This window comes from Taurulus bubalis (genome assembly GCF_910589615.1).
Source record: "Taurulus bubalis genome assembly, chromosome: 14".
NCBI classification, from domain to species: Eukaryota; Metazoa; Chordata; class Actinopteri; order Perciformes; family Cottidae; genus Taurulus; species Taurulus bubalis.
The window spans coordinates 6340143-6357534 of record NC_136602.1 but is presented as its reverse complement, the minus strand read 5'-3'; the positions used below and the strand labels follow the sequence as shown (position 1 = coordinate 6357534).

Here is a 17392-nt window from a genome sequence, read left to right as displayed (position 1 = left end):
TGAAGTCTTACTTTAGACAAGAAAGTTTAGACATGATGCAAACAGCACTTAATTAGGGATTTGGGCACACCAGTACTACATGATATATATGTGCATTTTAATACAAATGTATAAACAAATGTAAGTCCCCCACACATCATAATATAATAACTGATCTGTAACCTTTTGGATCAGCTTTAACATGCTGGTACTGTAGTTTCCTCCCGGTGGAAAAAGTGATGCCGCTGTCTTAACATAATGCCTCCTGACATATCCAGCTGTGCTTTTTTTAAAAAGCATAGCAGGGAGTTGAGTGTAGGACTGTTTATCTGTGCGTTTTTTTAAGTTTGGCTCTCGGTGTCACTTTGGAGCCGACTGGCGGGGTTACAGGCTGGTTGGTTGATGTCATCTCCATAGTGTCAGGGAGCAGGAATGTGCAGATCAGACGCTTCTGACCAATAAACAGTCTGTCATTGCTCAGCCCGACTCTGGTTGTGTCTGGAAATGCAATAAAGTAGCGGCATGCGTTCTCCCTCGGCAGCTTCAGTCAGACTGATTCTCTGATTCCTCCTCACAAGTCTTCGGGCCCCGTGAGCTCGTCTGAGGAGACTCCGGCTCAAAAGTTGGATAAAAAACAATACCAATACAAATAAGATTTGAAGTTTGTTTTCACCTGAACATAAACCAGAGCCGCTGTTTGGTTTTATCTCAATAACTAGATTTTCTCCAGACATCCAATATTTCAACTTCAGTCTGATTATTTTGCTCAGTGTGGTTCTTGTGATTATTCCTGGTGTTATTCTCTCATAGCACTTTGACACCCAGAGATCCAAAGGGACCAAACGGTGGCCTAAATCTGTCACAACACAGTTGCCAGACTCATCACCAGACTTGTGATGAATGATTCACCAGAGTCTACGTAGATCAATTCTATGAGTCTTTTCTGGCCCGGGTGCTGCTAACCAGAACCCGAGTTCTCAGCCTAAATCAACCAAAATGTACACACCCAAACCAAACCTAGCCTGGCAGCCGCGCATATCTGGTGCTCTATTCACACACGCTTTTAACCGACTGCTGGTCTCCGTAAATACCTGGTCGTCGTGTTCTCGTAGACCTGCTGCAGCTCTGTTTTTCTCCAATGACAGATGCTGAAAACACTAGAAAGATGACACAGAGAGAGAGAGAGAAAGAGAGAGAGAGAGAGAGAGAGAGAGAGAGAAAGCAAAGTGTGGGAGAGAGAGATTTGGATGTGGAGCTCCTCAGGTGTGGTTTCTCTCTGGATGACAGCATTTCATACCAGACTGACTGACTTAGCAGAGTTGGACAGAACTAACATCACCAGACTCACTGACATAAAAAAACTAACTTCTGCTTAATTTGTTAATAGATGTCAGATGTGGACCAGGACCTGCTCTGTGTTTATTTCATCGAGGAAAAACTGCGAGAAATATTTTGTTCACAACCAATTTTTCCTCAAAGAAAACCAAACTGTGACTGATTTGGATTTAGTCGTGTTTGTTGCTCCGTGGTGTCTCTGCTCCACGTGTCCCACAGATCACCCGTCAATCAACCGGTGTGGGCGGGGCTGTAACGTTGCTGATGAAAGAGTTAGTGTGAGAGAAGAGTGGGATGTGGCTGCTCTGTGGCTTCACCGAGGACGGAGTGTACTTCTTATATCCCTTATAGGTGCAAGGGTCAGACGGGCTAGAAGTCAGCCCTGTGAGGCTGTATTTCGGCACCGAGGGACTTAACACGCTCACAATGACATTCGCTCATGAAACAAAAGTATTGGACACATTGAAAATGTGATCTGATGATGGCGCTAGATGAAAAGACAGTTCATCCTGAGGGCAACATTAATATCTGTAACTAATCACCTGGCAGCTCATCCAAGACGCTTATTGTATTGGTGTGGCGACAGGAAGCAGGAGTCATTTCACATTTACATGAAATAAATAAGAAATGTAGGGTATGATAAAAGGAGCAGTGCACAGTTAGCCCAGTTTTAAATGTTGCTCTTTTTTCCTGAACTTCTCCTTCAGATCCACCCGGCTCTCTGCTGACTTTACACTTGTTGTTCTTTTCAGTGATTTCCGTGGATCTGTTGACTGAAACCTGCATGTGTCCATGTCTCATTAGTGCTCTGCGGACAGATGGAGCTTCTGTTCAAAGACACGAGATGCATGTGTGCGTTTGTGTAATCTTATGACTCACTGTTTGTTGTTGTGTCATAACTCTGAAAAACACAACCTGCTACTCTCTGAGGTCGAGACAAACCGTCCTTTGTTTCCCCCTCCCTGTGTTGCCGTGCACGAGAGAGAAAATAATATAATGTCATGGAAACAGTAGAAGGTGTGTGTGTGTGTGTGTGTGTGTGTGTGTGTGTGTGTGTGTGTGTGTGTGTGTGTGTTGATGCCAAGACTGTGATTTTGTTCAGATTCTTCCTTGAGGTCTCGTTTCTTTGGAAACTGATTCATTTTGAACTGCGGATTAACCGTCTTCCTTCTGTTCTGCAGTTCCTGAACACATCGCTGCGGGAGTGTGTGTGTGTGTGTGTGTAGAGAGAACGATCAGCCGTAGTTACTGGCCAGCTGGGAACTGTCAATAGGTTATTTAACCTAATAGCTGCCTGTTCCTCGCGTGTGTGTGTGTGTGTGTGTGTGTGTGTGTGTGTGTGTGTGTGTGTTCCATGCGTGTTCCACATGTGTGCGCACGCTAAGAGCTAATTTATCAATCGCCATAGTTCCTGTTCAGTCGTCATGGTAGGACTGTGTGTGTCTTTGCTGCTGTCAGGAGCGGCTGCTGTGCATCTGTTGATCTCTCCACCTCCTCATCCTCCACCTCTCCTCCCTCCTCCTCTTCTCTTCCTGCTCTCTGCTCTCCATCTATTTGTTCATTGTTTTGACTTCCCCTCCTTCTCTTCTCCTTCAGTTCTTCATGTTTTTCTTTGCCCTCCCCCTTTTATTCCTCATCTTTACTTTCTTCCTGTCTTATCTACATCAATTTCCTTTCTTTTCCCTCTCTTAATTCCCTCATATCTCCCTTTCCATGCCTCACCTGACCTCATTCCCCCTCTTCCTCTTCTCCTCCTTCCTGTAAAGCTTGCCGCTTGCAGAGACCAGGAGGTGATGAAGGAAACATGCAGTAAATGTGTTGTTGGATAGATCGGCTCAGTTTTTGTGCTGCTTGCAGCTTTCATTATTTTATTGTCATTATCTGTTCATGCAGCTGAACGTCTGGATTGATTTAAGTAGTTTCCATTCTGGTGAGAAACCTCAACCTCTGAGAATGCAGAGTCGCTTTAGTTGAATCTATTAGTAATGGTACTTGGCGTTTGTTTATAATACTTTTCAGAAAAGAGTTTTTTTTTTTAAGAAGCATTGGTACTTATTAATATTATTATTATTAACTTATTATTATTTTGGGCCATTTCATGCCTCATTTATTGTTATAAATAAAATGCAAAATGTTGCATCTTCTGAGAATTTCTAGAATTGTATAAACGGAGCTACAGTCACTGTCGCTACGTTTTGAAGTAGCTTTTATCCATGTTATTGGCAGGTATGTTATGTCAATGTTGTTGATATTGTTGGCTTATCACACACACACACACACACACACACACACACACACACACACACACACACATATATATATATATATATGTAGTGTTACTATTGTCATCTTTGATATTGAAGGTAACATTATTAAGCTGTAAAATGATATTCCACCCATTGACTAAAACCTGTAAAGCACTCTTTGAAAAACTAAATTTAGGGATCCACCGTCCAAAAGTTTGTCCATGTTATGTTTTTGTGTGTCAAAACATTTAGAATATATAACAATATTTCATATATATATGACATGCATATTTTAATGACATTCATAACAGTGTTCGTGCCCCTCAGTATGTCTTCCACATAATATACGATACACCTGCTGAAATTCTCCCTCTCTGATCCTCGTGCTGATGATGTCATCTTCCTGCGACAGGGTTTCGGGCGAGGAGCTAAGCAGCCGTTTCCGTCTCTGGGCAGCTTCATCTCCACACTGAGCCAGAGGAGGGACGCAGGGGGGCGGGGCTTTGCTAGCGGCATGACGGGCACCCTGACCAGCACCCAGTGGCTCAGACATGGTGAGTCACAACTATTTTGAAACTTGCCTGGACCAATATTGTATGTATTGGTGTGGCTTCGGCTATAAAAGGAAGACATGAGAGGAAACAAGTGCACCTCTGTTCATATTTTTATATTTAACAAAACCAGATTTCAGACAACAACAAGAAAAAGCATTCGAAAAGGCAGTACTCTTTAAATTTTTACTCTTAATTTTTCTTTCTGTAGCTCTTTGCTTGTGGATCTCAGCTGTGCTCTGATGAAGGCGTCATGCTGAAACACATCAGAAGCTTATTCTGCCCATTAGTTGCAAATGAAACCACTAATATGATTAATTTGAGCTTTGAAAATGTCTTGATTACCACAGCTAGAGGCGTTCATCATTAGTAATCTGCGTTAGAAAAAAGAACAGCCCCTTTTCCACTGGACGAAAAAAAACAAAACAACAACACCGAGTGACATCTGGCTTATATCTTCATCGGGAAAGGTTACGGTCGGCATTCATTCCCGGGACAAGTGACTCTGCAGAAGTCACGGGTATTCATCGGCTCCAGCTCCGTTCGGCAATGATGGAAACATGACACCTCGGCGGCCACGCTAATTTCCGCCCCTTTTCCAGCTCTTTCTTTGTCATTTCCGCGGCAAATTCTGCCTAGCCTCAGTCCTCGAACATCCCTCCAAATTAGTCTGCAAAGAGTTTGAAAGGAGACTAAAAAAAAGTTCCAGAAATGACCATTGTGACATTTCCACTGGCCTCCATGCTGCTCTCTACATTTTAATAGTATTTTCCAGAAGAAAAAAAAGAAAACAGAAAGGCAAACTCATCTACTGGCAGTTGGAAAAATGCCAGTAAGGCCTAATTTAAATATGTTTTTCCACGAGTATATGTTTGCAAATTTTTAAACCCAATGTACTTTTTCTTCAAGCTGTGCAACAAGCTGTGTCAGTACTTTCTTATTTGCCTCCATTTGAGTTAATTTCAAAGCGCCTCAATGTCACCAAACTGCAGTTTGAACATCAGCGTGGTGCGTTCACTGTCTTTGTTCTCCCCGTGCTCTCTGTCTCGTCTCGGAGGTAATGATGTGTTACTTCCTCTATTTACAGTACGCCTGATGTATGCGCTCAAACTGTTTATGTTGAGCTGCGAGCAACGACATCAGCGCAGCAACTTCGTGCCTCAAAAAATGGAAGCTTTTCAGTAAAAAAAAAAGAGAAGAAGAAAAGCTGTCCATGTTTCCCAGTCGATGACGGTGCATTTAAAGAGTCTCGCAGAGCGCAGAAAATGACAGGATCACGCTTCTAATTAGAAAGTAAGCGTTTTTATGGGGTGATTCTGGTTTCAGCTGAAAATAAGCGCTTCTTTTTTTTATTTTCCGCCATTTCAACATCTAGAAGTGTCTCTGTTGAAAGGTGTTTCATGCTCAGTATGTTTCATGAAAAATGAAAGTTTACTCGCGTGTGAGTTCTTGCGAAAATTAGCAAAGGAAATTGGAAAATCTAAAATATCTGTTATGAAACTGTCACCGCACCAGGGAAAGGAGATGGGGGAGAAAAAATAAATCATAGATGGAAAACTTGTCATGAGGTTCTATTTTGTTTTGATATAAAAGTGAACGCTGCTTCCTGTTAGGAGCCGAGGTTATTTCTGACTGCCGTGAGAACGCAGACCCAGCGGAGCGCTCACCAGCCCGCTTTGTCACCACGGCTACTGATGCCAGAATAATTATGCAAACCTCCGCCCCAAATGAAAACCCTATGAAAGTAAAAACACTCAACACACACACACACACACACAAGATAGTGTAGCATTCCTCGGGCCCGTTCCAGCCATCCGGCTTGCTGGATAATCACCACAATTTGCTATATCATCTGTAAAGTATTACAGGAGGTTTGTAAATTACTTTTAATATTGTCAAATTTGGTTTTGTGTGCTGAGCAGATATATGTCTTTCTTTCATTGCAAAATAAAAAAAAAACAGTGACACCTTTTTCTAGAAACTCTGGCATCAAAGTCCAGCTTGTTGCGGTAAAAGATTAAAACATGTGTTGATCTCAGCACGATAAAGGGACTGCAGACTGAGAAGAGAATAGCAGGATTGGTTTGTATAAATATATATATATATATATATATATATTGATGGCAACACTTGAGGGAAGGTATCACGGTGTTCCTCTCATCTCTTGTCAAAAGACATCAAAGGCTTTGTTGAAGTAAACTTTAATGAAAGAGCGAGGAGAGCAGAGGGAGGAGGACGTCCTCAGAGGTCTTGAAGGTGACCATTCTAAATAAAAGGCTGTCATGGCAACGAATACTTGATGCTGTCAGGACTAAATTTGGTGACGCACAAGCTGACAAAGCAAAGGTAATCATGAAGCAGTGATGGAGGAGGAGAGAGGATAAGGGTGCTACAATGAGAGGAGGGGAGTGAAGAGCTTTTTCTTCTCCTTGTTCCTGCTCTCATTAGCTCTGATTGCGTCTCTTCGCGTCCTCTCAGAGGCCCGACGACGGCAACGCCGCTTTCCATCTGTCTCCTTCCACTCAACTGATGCATACATTTCATGGCCAAGTTGCTGTGAAACAAGCTTGGATACTCATGCTCCCCAGAGGATGATTCACATTTTGATGGGTTTTGGCAGCTAGCACTTTGATTCAGAACGGGGGGTATCGAAATATGTTTGTCATGGTCACAAGAGGATGAATCTCATCATTTTGTGAACCCAGGGACAGATACAAGTCATAACCATATACTTGTTTTTGGAGCGATTTCCTTTGTGATGGATATGTAATATATTTAATACATATCCATCAGGGTCCAAGCATCCGGGAATTAAAAAATAGATATATACGTATATACAGTGTATGAGATGTTAAGATTATACAAAAATATAATGTAACCTCTCTGGCAACATCATCATACCAATATTTGTACTTGTACACAAAGGAAATTCTGAATGTACTGGAAATATTCAGAATTTCCATTTTACTCCCCAAAGGATGAACTTCTTTCATCCCAATGACCCCTTCACCTTTTCTCTAGCGCCACCCTCAGTCTGATGCTCCTCCGCTGTCCACACAAAAAGAGCCACGAAGGCTCCTGTGATGTAACACCTGCTCTCATTGTCATGTATCCCTCTGTCCGCCTCTGTACCTTTTTTATCAATCTGTCCATGCCCAAATGAGCACCCACAATGCACCTGGATAGGCTTGCTGGTCACTGTTGTTACTGTGGAGACGGAGACAAAAGGGGGCTAATTATAAACAATGAATAGATGGTCAGGAGTGTGTGGAAGCATCATCATCAATGACATGGCTTCCTCAGCCTGAGTATCTCTCGCTGTCGGTCCTTCTGTCTCTATTTGTCTTGCCGTATATGAATTATATACAACTCAAATATACATTTCAGAAAGGTACAGTAAAATCCTTTATAAATGAATTGCTGAATAATTTTTTTCCTCCTCCATCAATCTCGTGATCGTCGAACATGTTCTCACGAGCAAAATGACAAAATGTGCAGCGAAATTTGAAGCCAGCAGATTGAAATAACAACAAAAAGTTGAGAGTCAGACCTCATAATTATATATCATGACGCTCATGAACGTGCCGATCCAGTTGGATGTACTCATCTGAGCTCTTTATTGAGATCAAGGTTATTTATCACGACCATTCATCCATTTTAAAATAATTTCATTGCACTTTAACATTAACTTTAACATAAACAGAGCACTGCTTTCACTTCCATGTTGTGCTCTATTCCTGCTGTTGTACAAAGCAAAACCCCGACTTTAGATAGGGTTTCACCTGAATTCAGTATGTTTTTAGTTAAACAGTGTATATGAGTCTTTTAGTCTGGACCGCAGCCGCAACATTTAGGAGTTTTTCCACAGGCTGACACTGATGGGTGCGAGCTCAGCGGCACGACGGCTCCCCAAAAGAGAAGTCAAAACACCTCGATCAGCGCCTGGCTGTTAGTTTACAGAGCGCTTTGAAATGCAGCAGAGTTTCTGCATTTTAAACGTCAGTATCACTGTCCATCATGTTCATTTAATGCCATACCTTTATTCTCAGTGTGAGCTCAGCTACCGTGGCTCAGGTTAATGTATGGACTGCTTTTGTGTGAAACAATCAAGTTCATGACTTTAATTGTTAATACTCCACTGGAAGCCCAGTAAATAAATGTTTTATTGTCCGTTTTCCTCCCCCAGGGAGAGAGCTGCCTCCGATCTGCAGCGATGTTCGTCAAAAGCAGCGTCTCTCCATCGACACTCTTCCCCCAGAGGCCAAAGCTCCGTTCCCCTCCGACCCCGTCATCCCCCTGCGTACCAAGACCACCAAGGAGTTTCAGTGAGTTTCTAGTTCCCGAACAGAGACCCAAAACATTAAAGACTGTTATTTTTTGGAGCCGGGCCCAGTTGGTCTTTGTTAAGTGTTGTGTGCATGTGTTTGTGTTGCCAGGGAGGACATGGAGCGTGCCGGCCAATCAGGTGACTGGAGGGAGGTCCGAGAGTTTTACCTGACCACCTTTGACTCCTTCATAGAAATCAACGCTGCCTTCAAGGTAGAACACACACACACACACACACACACTCACAGAGTCTGGCTCTCAGCAGAATGCCTGTTGTGAGAAAACTGTTTTAGATGCTGTTAAAACTTCACCAGACGCCTGGACCGTTTTACTATGGGAAAGCATTTTTTTTCCTCATTTTTCCTCATTTTTTTTGCTTCTTTCCTCATTTTCTGTCCTCCCTCCTCCGTCCTTTCCCAGCGAGAGGCGAACGGATCCTTTAACACCATAGACGACTCGGGAGTCAACGCCAAGTTTGTCAACGCTGTTTACGACGCGCTGCTCAGCACAGTAAGCACGAGACTCTTCAAGCACGTATGAGCTCATCCTCAGACTGATCTATTCACCTCTTATGAGGCCGCTTTTTCAACGGCTCGGGCCCATTATTAATTCAGTAAAATCCTCATATAGAGAGTTTTAACTCTGGAAAGACACACTATATGACCATAAAACACTGAATAAGGAGCAAATAAAAACTGAAAAAAGGGCAAAGGTACAAGACTTTATAAGTGAAGGAACTACACTATATATGTTGCTGTTACAGTTTAGGATTGTGGGTAATTTAGTACTCCATGACATTGTAAATGAAACCTGTTTTTCTTTGAACAAGGTTGATATGATTATGGCATATCTGCAAAATGATCCAGGAAAAGTTAGGGAAAACCTCCTATCTGCACTTTTTAAATATTATTATTATTATTAATATTTTTGTTTTTTCATTATTTAATTATTCATATTTTTTTCAAAGTTTTATTCTTTTAAATGTTTAAATGTATTTAATTTGTTTTGTATTATGTATCGGGTCTCCTTAACAAATAGCATTTAGCAGTTTTATTTTGCTCTCCATCGTCTCACAATCTCATATCTCGTTGTAATTTATCCTCGATTCAGAATATAAATGTACATTTCTCTTCTGGACCCTCACTGTTGACCTCGATGGCACGCTTCAGATTGGGGATTTGAACCGCCGTCACCAGCAAGGACATTTACAAACGGATACTGACTACTAACTGATGACTATTAACGACGTCCGAAAACACACTGAATGAAAGTTAAAGAAACATGAAACACGTCAAGCTGTCCTTGTAAACACCTCTGTGTTCTGTGACCTCTGGTTGAAAAAGAAAGGTTCGATAAATACGGCGGAATGTTGATTCAACCTTCTGATTTGTGTGTGTGTGTGTGTGTGTGTGTGTGTGTGTGTGTGTGTGTGTGTGTGTGTGTGTGTGTGTGTGTGTGTGTGTGTGTGTAGCCTCAGGACATCCAGAAGTCAGTGTTGAAAGGGATCATCAACAGCCTGCTGAGGGAGTGGAAAGGGTGAGATCACTTCTGGGACCCAATCTGCCTTTTTCTGATCCGTTTGCTTATTTTTATTTTCTACTCGACCTCGTTCAGCTTCAACATAATACAAACACAAAATCAGAATATTTGGTCGTTCAAACAATCGTAGAAAAATGGAGATGATTGCCAAGCTTATGTTCTGCTGTGCTTTGTTGTGCATTCTTTCTCTGGTGTGACAGGTTTTGGTTTGTGTGTGTTCTGTTTTCAGGCCTCGGACAAAAGATGACCTTCGAGCTTATTTCATCCTTGTTCAGGTGAGATGGAAAGTCCTGCGGAGACAGTAAAGGTCAAAAGGTCACCTGGGATATTCTTCTTTTTTTTACAATGAAAAAACAAACTCACCGTGTTGCTCACAGATGCATGCTGTCAATAATCAATATCAATTTTGAAACAGTTGGCTGCTGTGGTTCACTAGATAAACAGTTAGATTTGTAAAGCTGACTCTGATACATAAACATACTATGTCCTCGCTTTTATCCTTATTAAACACAAGGATTTTGGAAAAACTTTTTTCCTTCTTTTTTTTTCTTTTTCCTCACACACCCTTTTTCTTCTCTCCCATGTTTTTTTTCTTCTCATCGGTGATGATAGACAGACATCTTTCACTTGCACCTCTTTTTTAGTTTCTTGGATATTTTTTTTAAATCCTTTTTTTATCCTGTTTGATCCTATTGTCCTCTCTCTCTCTCTCCAGTCTGATTTCCGTATATGGTTTTGGGGAATAGAATCAGATAAAGACAGGAATTTACAGTAGTTTCATGCTCCATCAACACACACACACACACACACACACACACACACACACACACACACACACTCACACACACACCAAATGTCTGATTCTGTCATATTTGACTTTAAGGACTCGCCTCGCCTTCCAACTCTCATGAGAACACAACCACACACACACAACCACACACACACACACACACACACACACACACACACTGGGTGAGCTCATGTTGGAGTTGAGGACTGCTGGTTTCCTATCAGATGACGACTCCATCATTTAACGGCTCTGCAAGCCACACATTCAACTCTCCTCTTTCACTCTTCATCTGTGTGGTAAAACCCAGTGAAAACTGAAGGACCTCTTCAGGATTTTCTCACTTATTATTATGCCATTTGTTATTGTTCGTTTAGCGTCCAAGCAGTGAGTTAACAGACCTACTTTTGTATTATTACGTCTAAAGTGAGTCATTTCTTCGCGATAAAAACAACCACCATATAAGTCCAGCTTAAGTCTGACCTGAAGAACCCAACCAGAGTTAAATCTGCCTCGATTTCCTTATAAAGGACAAGTGACTCCTTCTCTTGATTCAATACTCGTAAACCAGGTGCTGACGTCATTATTTAACAAGCTAATGTGTCCCAGTTGTCCCATTCTAAATGTATTTTACCATTTGCTTTTATCTTGCCTTTCAAAGGAGTTTGTCCCGCGCTTTATAGTCTGATTGTTTTTGTGACCCATCAGATTTCTATGTAGTGATGTCACCACATTCCAAGAGCTGAAGTACCAACTTTATAGAATTATGTAGTTAACTACCCATAAGATTTTTTATTCATGCGAGCATGCAGACAAGAAAACCAAGGAGTGTGGAATTGATAGACACTTTTGTCCCAGAATGCAATGCACAGCAGAAATGAAAACCCAAGCTTTGTCACAGTATGACATATTGCTGTGTGTGTGTGTGTGTGTGTGTGTGTGTGTGTGTGTGTGTGTGTGTGTGTGTGTGTGTGTGTGTGTGTGTGTGTGTGTGTGTGTGTGTGTTTGTAGAACCCCCAGTATTCGAGCACCAGCACCTATGTGATCTACGCTCACCTGCTGAGGCAGATCGCCGCTCTCTCCGAGGCCGACCACCACTTCCTGGTTCATTGGCTAAAAAAGTAAGTAAGTGTGTGTGTGTGCGTGTGTGTGTGTGTGTTAACCTGTGATGTTTCCTTGCAGCCATGTTACCACAGCTTTTTTTTTTACTATTTCTGTCTCTATTTGTCTTCCTCTCCATCAACCTGTCATCCGCTTCCTGTCTTGTGTTTTCAGCAGCAGGATTAAAGCGAAGGCATATTTTTTCGTTGCTGTATTATCTTTCACATTTTCTCCTCGTGCAAACTGAGCGTAAGGACAGAGGCTGCCGTAGGTTGAACAGATTGTAAACTCTTTAAGGGAAGTATGTGATTTGAGTCTCCGTCCTGTAAATAAGGTTTCGACGTGTAGGCGGATCGGGTCTTGTCATCTGGTCTTTGCAGCCGGGTTAGCTGGTGATTGATGATTGTGTGATGGGAACGTAAATTTAAAGTGTTTCCATCTCTAACTAGAACGATTTTTTTGTTGCTTCTGCATACATCACACGTAGCTTCCATTGCTGAGGAATCATCAGCTACAAATTGCAGCAGTTGCTTTTTCTTTTACAAAAGCAACTGCTTAATTTTTGTTGAAGTTGAACTTTGACCACAGGGCCTTAGTGTGGTGCATTACCCAAATTATTGACACCCATGTAACCTAACTTTTGAAAGAAGAGCTTGAAAATGTAAATGACAGCTGTCTTTAGGAATCAAGACTCTCACTCTTTGCAGAACAATTTGAATAGAAAATCAAATCGTGACACCCCACCTACCATATTACTGTCCAACCCTGATCCGAAAGTTGGATGGCATGTGTGTGTGTGTGTGTGTGTGTGTGTGTGTGTGTGTGTGTGTGTGTGTGTGTGTGTGTGTGTGTGTGTGTGTGTGTGTGTGTGTGTGTGTGTGGGGCATCGCTTCCCAGCCTGGAAGAAAAACTGCAACATTTCTGTATTTTGGAAAAGGTTATCCACTGCCAGCCAGTTTTATCAAACCTTAAATCTTTTAAAAGTTGACAGACAGCCTACGAATACAAATGTCAGCCATCCTTTATGTGTCTCTCTCAGCCTTAAGAAGCAGCCCTGAAGACTGCATCCTCGATGTGGTGCTGATTTACAAGCGAGCTGCCTTAAATTACAAGTTCTTCTCGGATCCCAAAACCCAAATGGCTCCATCTGACGCTGCGATTATTCTCTCTTGAACTGTCTATTTTTGTGCATGTGTGTATATTTCAGGATTTGTGCAGTTTTGCCTCTGCCAAGCTGCTGACGTTAACCAATAACTCTGTGTGTGTGTGTGTGTGTGTGTGTGTCAGGCTGTCGGCGAGGCGTTTCAGGCAGCCGGTAGAGCGCCTCCTGCAGTTCATCTCCACCCGACTGTTTCCTGCAGAACCAGACGAACTTCCACCTCTGGCCAAGTGCTCCTGGTGGATTCCCTCAGCTACCAAAGTGCTCGGCCTGTTCAGTGAGTCACACACACACACACACACACACACACACACACACACACATGCACACAAGATAATTTTATCCCATTTGACTTTCCTTCTTCTATTCCTCTCCTAAGATGCAGCCAACAGTGTCTCCTCTACTCCCATCATGCCTTTCACCGACTTCTACAACATCACTCTGGAGCACATTGACTTCATGGAGGAGTACAGGACCTGGCAGAACTACGGCAACTCAAATAGGTCAGATGAAGTGTGTCTGTGTCCTTGATTATCCTATTATTTCCGTCTCCGGACTTTTATCAAAATGACTGAATGTGTCCAGAATGTCTCTAAATTGACTGAAATGTTGTTTGATGGTCGATAGAAAAGTCACTCTGCCGGTATAATAGATGTGTTAATACATAGATGAATATTAAATAATGGAGTAGTGGAATAGACGGTGAGCAGTGACTTCTCCCAGGCTCCCTCGCCTGCTGCTAAGGACCAAAAACGCTCACAGATGTGTCAACACGTTCGCTTGACTCTCGACCCAAAATGGCCGAGAGCGATGTCAGCTCCTTCTGAAGATTCCTGGAAGTCGGACCGAGAATCTCTGCCCGCGCCGGCACGAAGTAACGTTCTCATAACAGCTGCACTCTATCCAGACCGGTGGAAACGCTTCCAGAAGCCGCAAAGTCTGTTTCACGCTGTGTCGCGGCTCGTTAACGTCTGATAAAGAAAATGGATCCAGAGTTTGCGGTTCAAACGATCGACTTGGAGAGTTCTGCTCCTTTCGGGCTTGAAGGGTGTAGATTTCAGAGCCTGCTCATTTGGGTAAAATAAAAAACCTTGAGAGGTAATCAAGAATTCAGTGTTTTTTCTTGGGTTTATTCACTTTTCATATTTCTTCTTGTCCTTTCTCAGGTTTTCCTTCTGTCAGTTCCCCTTCATCCTTTCGACAGTGGTGAAGAAAGCCATCATCCAAAAAGACTCTGAGCAACAGATGATCAGTCAGGCCAGGGTGAGACACACAACACACACAACACACACATATGCAAACCCTTTTGTACCTCATTTAAATAGTGCCCTGAACCCTTTATCTTATGCCCGTCTTTACTCTTGAACCTCACTGCCCGTTGTTCCTTATTTACGAGGCCCTTAGAAGTACAGTTACATAGACGCGTTAAACCTAGAAAGCAGGCAAAATGTGCAACAATGTACAGAAGCAACAAATGCATTTGCTGTGTGTGTGTGTGTGTGTGTGTGTGTGTGTGTGTGTGTGTGTGTGTGTGTGTGTGTGTGTGTTTCACAGCAAAGCCTGGTCAGTAAGGTGTCTCGCAGGCAGAGAGTGGACATGAACCTTCTGTTCCTCAACATTAAAGTACGACGAGCACAACTCCTCAGCGACTCACTGGATGAGGTCAGTACACACACACACACACACACTAAAATATAATACAAGGTACTTATTAAAGCAGTAATACATAACAAGGACTCCCTATGCATATGGGAAATAATAATGAACAAAAAGAGTCATGTTTCCTCCAAAGGGAAATTATTATTTTACGCGTGAGAAGCAATCAGCAGCTCATGTGCACAGGTGTTTAAGTGATGTGTGGTGATAACGTTTTGAACTTCTACATGAACATACAGTATGTTATTCTTTTCCGTTTCAAACTCGCCTCCCGACAGGAAGCTGGAGCAACCAATTAGCTTGTTTGAGATTTTAAATACTGTGTAAATACTTCTACTGTTCTCAGACATGCTCTGAGATCATGTAGAACAATGCTTGTTTTGTTGAATGTGTTTGTGTTTGTCCCAGCTGGTCCAGTGACAAACACATTTATGTTTTATTAAACAAATCAACTTTAATTCGCAGTTTAAAGCCCTATTCGCACAGGCCTTATATAACCAGGGGACCATGTCCGTGTTTAAGAAGTCTATATTTTACTAAAATGTGCTTCTATTATCTCCCGTATATGTCTCTTTAAGGTGTTATATGTATATTTAATGTTATTAATATTATTATATTATATAGACCTCTTTGTGTTTATGAGTGTTTATACTCATAAAGACCTCCATGTTGTGTAGCGAGATGAGCCTCCTGAATTTTCACCCACACTGCTGTCAAAGCTTTCATTTATAATTGACCACACAGCCTCCATAATACTCCATAAAAAGAGGCAGAAACATGAGCAATTTTTGTTTTTAAAGCTATAAAAACACAAGCCCAAATCACAAGATGCCAAGGTTATCACATGGCGCTCTATCGACACGTCTGCCTGTCAGGAGCGTGTTTACTGAAGCAAAGAAGTTGATGATTTAACTTTGATGATTGTTAATTTGTTGATGATTTGTTGATGTTACAAGAGAAAAAAAAAACGTCAGAATGTGTGGTCTGGAAACACGGAGAGGGCGGTGAGAATACAGAACCATTCATGAGGAGAGGAAGCAGCGAGCCTTTGATGTTGCACATCCATGTGTCAACCGCAGACGCTCAGAATGAATGTAGATATGATGTGAACCTTCAAATCTAAGTCTACATGATGCTAAATGTCAGTTTCTTTCAGCCCAAATATCCTCAATTTTAACATCGTCCTCTTGGTTCTGTCCTTTTTGGCAATAAAGGATCATAAAAAAATGCTATACTATGAAACAGCTATGTGATTTTTATATTGTTATAAATTAGAGTTGATGGAGAAAATATTGGTTTCATAACTGTGCATGCAAAACAACAATGCAATATTCAATTCTCCTCCTCCGTTTATAGTTGACGAGGAAGCGGTGTGACCTGAAGAAGAAGCTGCGGGTGACGTTTGTCGGGGAGGCGGGGCTCGACATGGGCGGCCTGACGAAGGAGTGGTTCCTGCTGCTGGTGCGACAGATCTTCCACACAGACTACGGTGAGACGCACCTCCATCAGGCTGTCCAGAGAGTAGCACAGAGGGCCTCCATCAGGCTGTCCAGAGAGTAGCACAGAGGGCCTCCATCAGGCTGTCCAGAGAGTAGCACAGAGGGCCTCCATCAGGCTGTCCAGAGAGTTGCACAGAGGGCCTCCATCAGGCTGTCCAGAGAGTAGCACAGAGGGCCTCCATCAGGCTGTCCAGAGTGTAGCACAGAGGGCCTTCAGCTGGCATCGTCCACCTAACTATGAATGTCCATGATAACAGATAACCACAATATTTTGGTGGGAAATCCAGTTTGCAGGCAGTGGAAAAGTGAAGCCGTAATTTACTGTCAACAAGCGGAAAGAAAATCAGATTTTCACCAGACAAAAAATGGAAATCAGCTTTACAAGCTCTGTGAGCTTTCAGTTTGGGGAAACTGCAGCAGGAATAAGTGTCAGATGGCTGAGAAAAGCGGTCAGTGTTGGTTTTGGAAACTGGAGCAGCTCCTGTTATGACCATACGTCTGTTTCTCCTTTCAGTTTAGTCTCCTGTCTTTACAGACTGCCTGACTAATTATCTTCACATTTGTGTCACTATGTTTGTCTGCCGTTGTCTCTTTTCATTTCTTCTTCTTTTGTCCTTTAATTCATTTGTTTTGAGCAAAAAATAAAAGTATTATTAAGCATCAAAACATATCTCAAACCACTCATGCAGCACAATCCCCTCTTCTCCTTTGATTTATAAGCTCAGCATGTTCCAAACAACTGTTGGCTTCACTCTGAAGTCACCACTGAAATCCATTATATCCTGATTGTCCAGCCGTGCTTATACCTAAACATGACAACACTGGTATTACTCTGAAGACCAAAACCAAAAATATGTCTCCCGATACTTTCCACTAATCCCTACTTATTGGCTCACAGCCTCGAGCCCATTGGTGCTGACTGAAGAGTAAATATATTGTTCATGCCAGCTAGAACGAGGCACCGACATGTTTTCTGATCTGATGCCCGAAATCAATTACACGTTTTTCAACATGCAAGAATGTTTGTTCCTTTGCATTTTCTTACACTCTTCGTGATCCTTAAACGCACGCCTGGAAACCCTGCTGGGGGAGCGCACACCGTTGGGGTGGATGTAATGTGTGCAGACGTGAAGACTCGTACGAAATATTCCCCCAAAATTGGAGAACGGAATTATGGTGATGTGGTCGTGTGTGATCTGGTGGAGTCACGCTGC

At 42.3% G+C, this 17392-nt stretch overlaps 1 protein-coding gene across 1 annotated transcript in view; it reads left to right on the top strand.

Moving 5' to 3' along the window:
- hectd2 (HECT domain containing 2) overlaps window positions 1-17392 on the top strand; it is a gene marked incomplete at its 5' end in the record, with an annotated part of 37178 nt that overhangs the window by 575 nt on the left and 19211 nt on the right. The window contains 12 exons of the mRNA XM_079229347.1: window positions 3973-4114; window positions 8298-8436; window positions 8548-8650; window positions 8858-8947; window positions 9909-9973; window positions 10206-10251; window positions 11775-11884; window positions 13152-13300; window positions 13403-13538; window positions 14190-14286; window positions 14578-14685; window positions 16036-16168. Coding sequence (XP_079085473.1) covers window positions 3973-4114; window positions 8298-8436; window positions 8548-8650; window positions 8858-8947; window positions 9909-9973; window positions 10206-10251; window positions 11775-11884; window positions 13152-13300; window positions 13403-13538; window positions 14190-14286; window positions 14578-14685; window positions 16036-16168 — 1318 coding nt within the window. The remainder of the gene's footprint in view (window positions 1-3972; window positions 4115-8297; window positions 8437-8547; window positions 8651-8857; window positions 8948-9908; window positions 9974-10205; window positions 10252-11774; window positions 11885-13151; window positions 13301-13402; window positions 13539-14189; window positions 14287-14577; window positions 14686-16035; window positions 16169-17392) is intronic.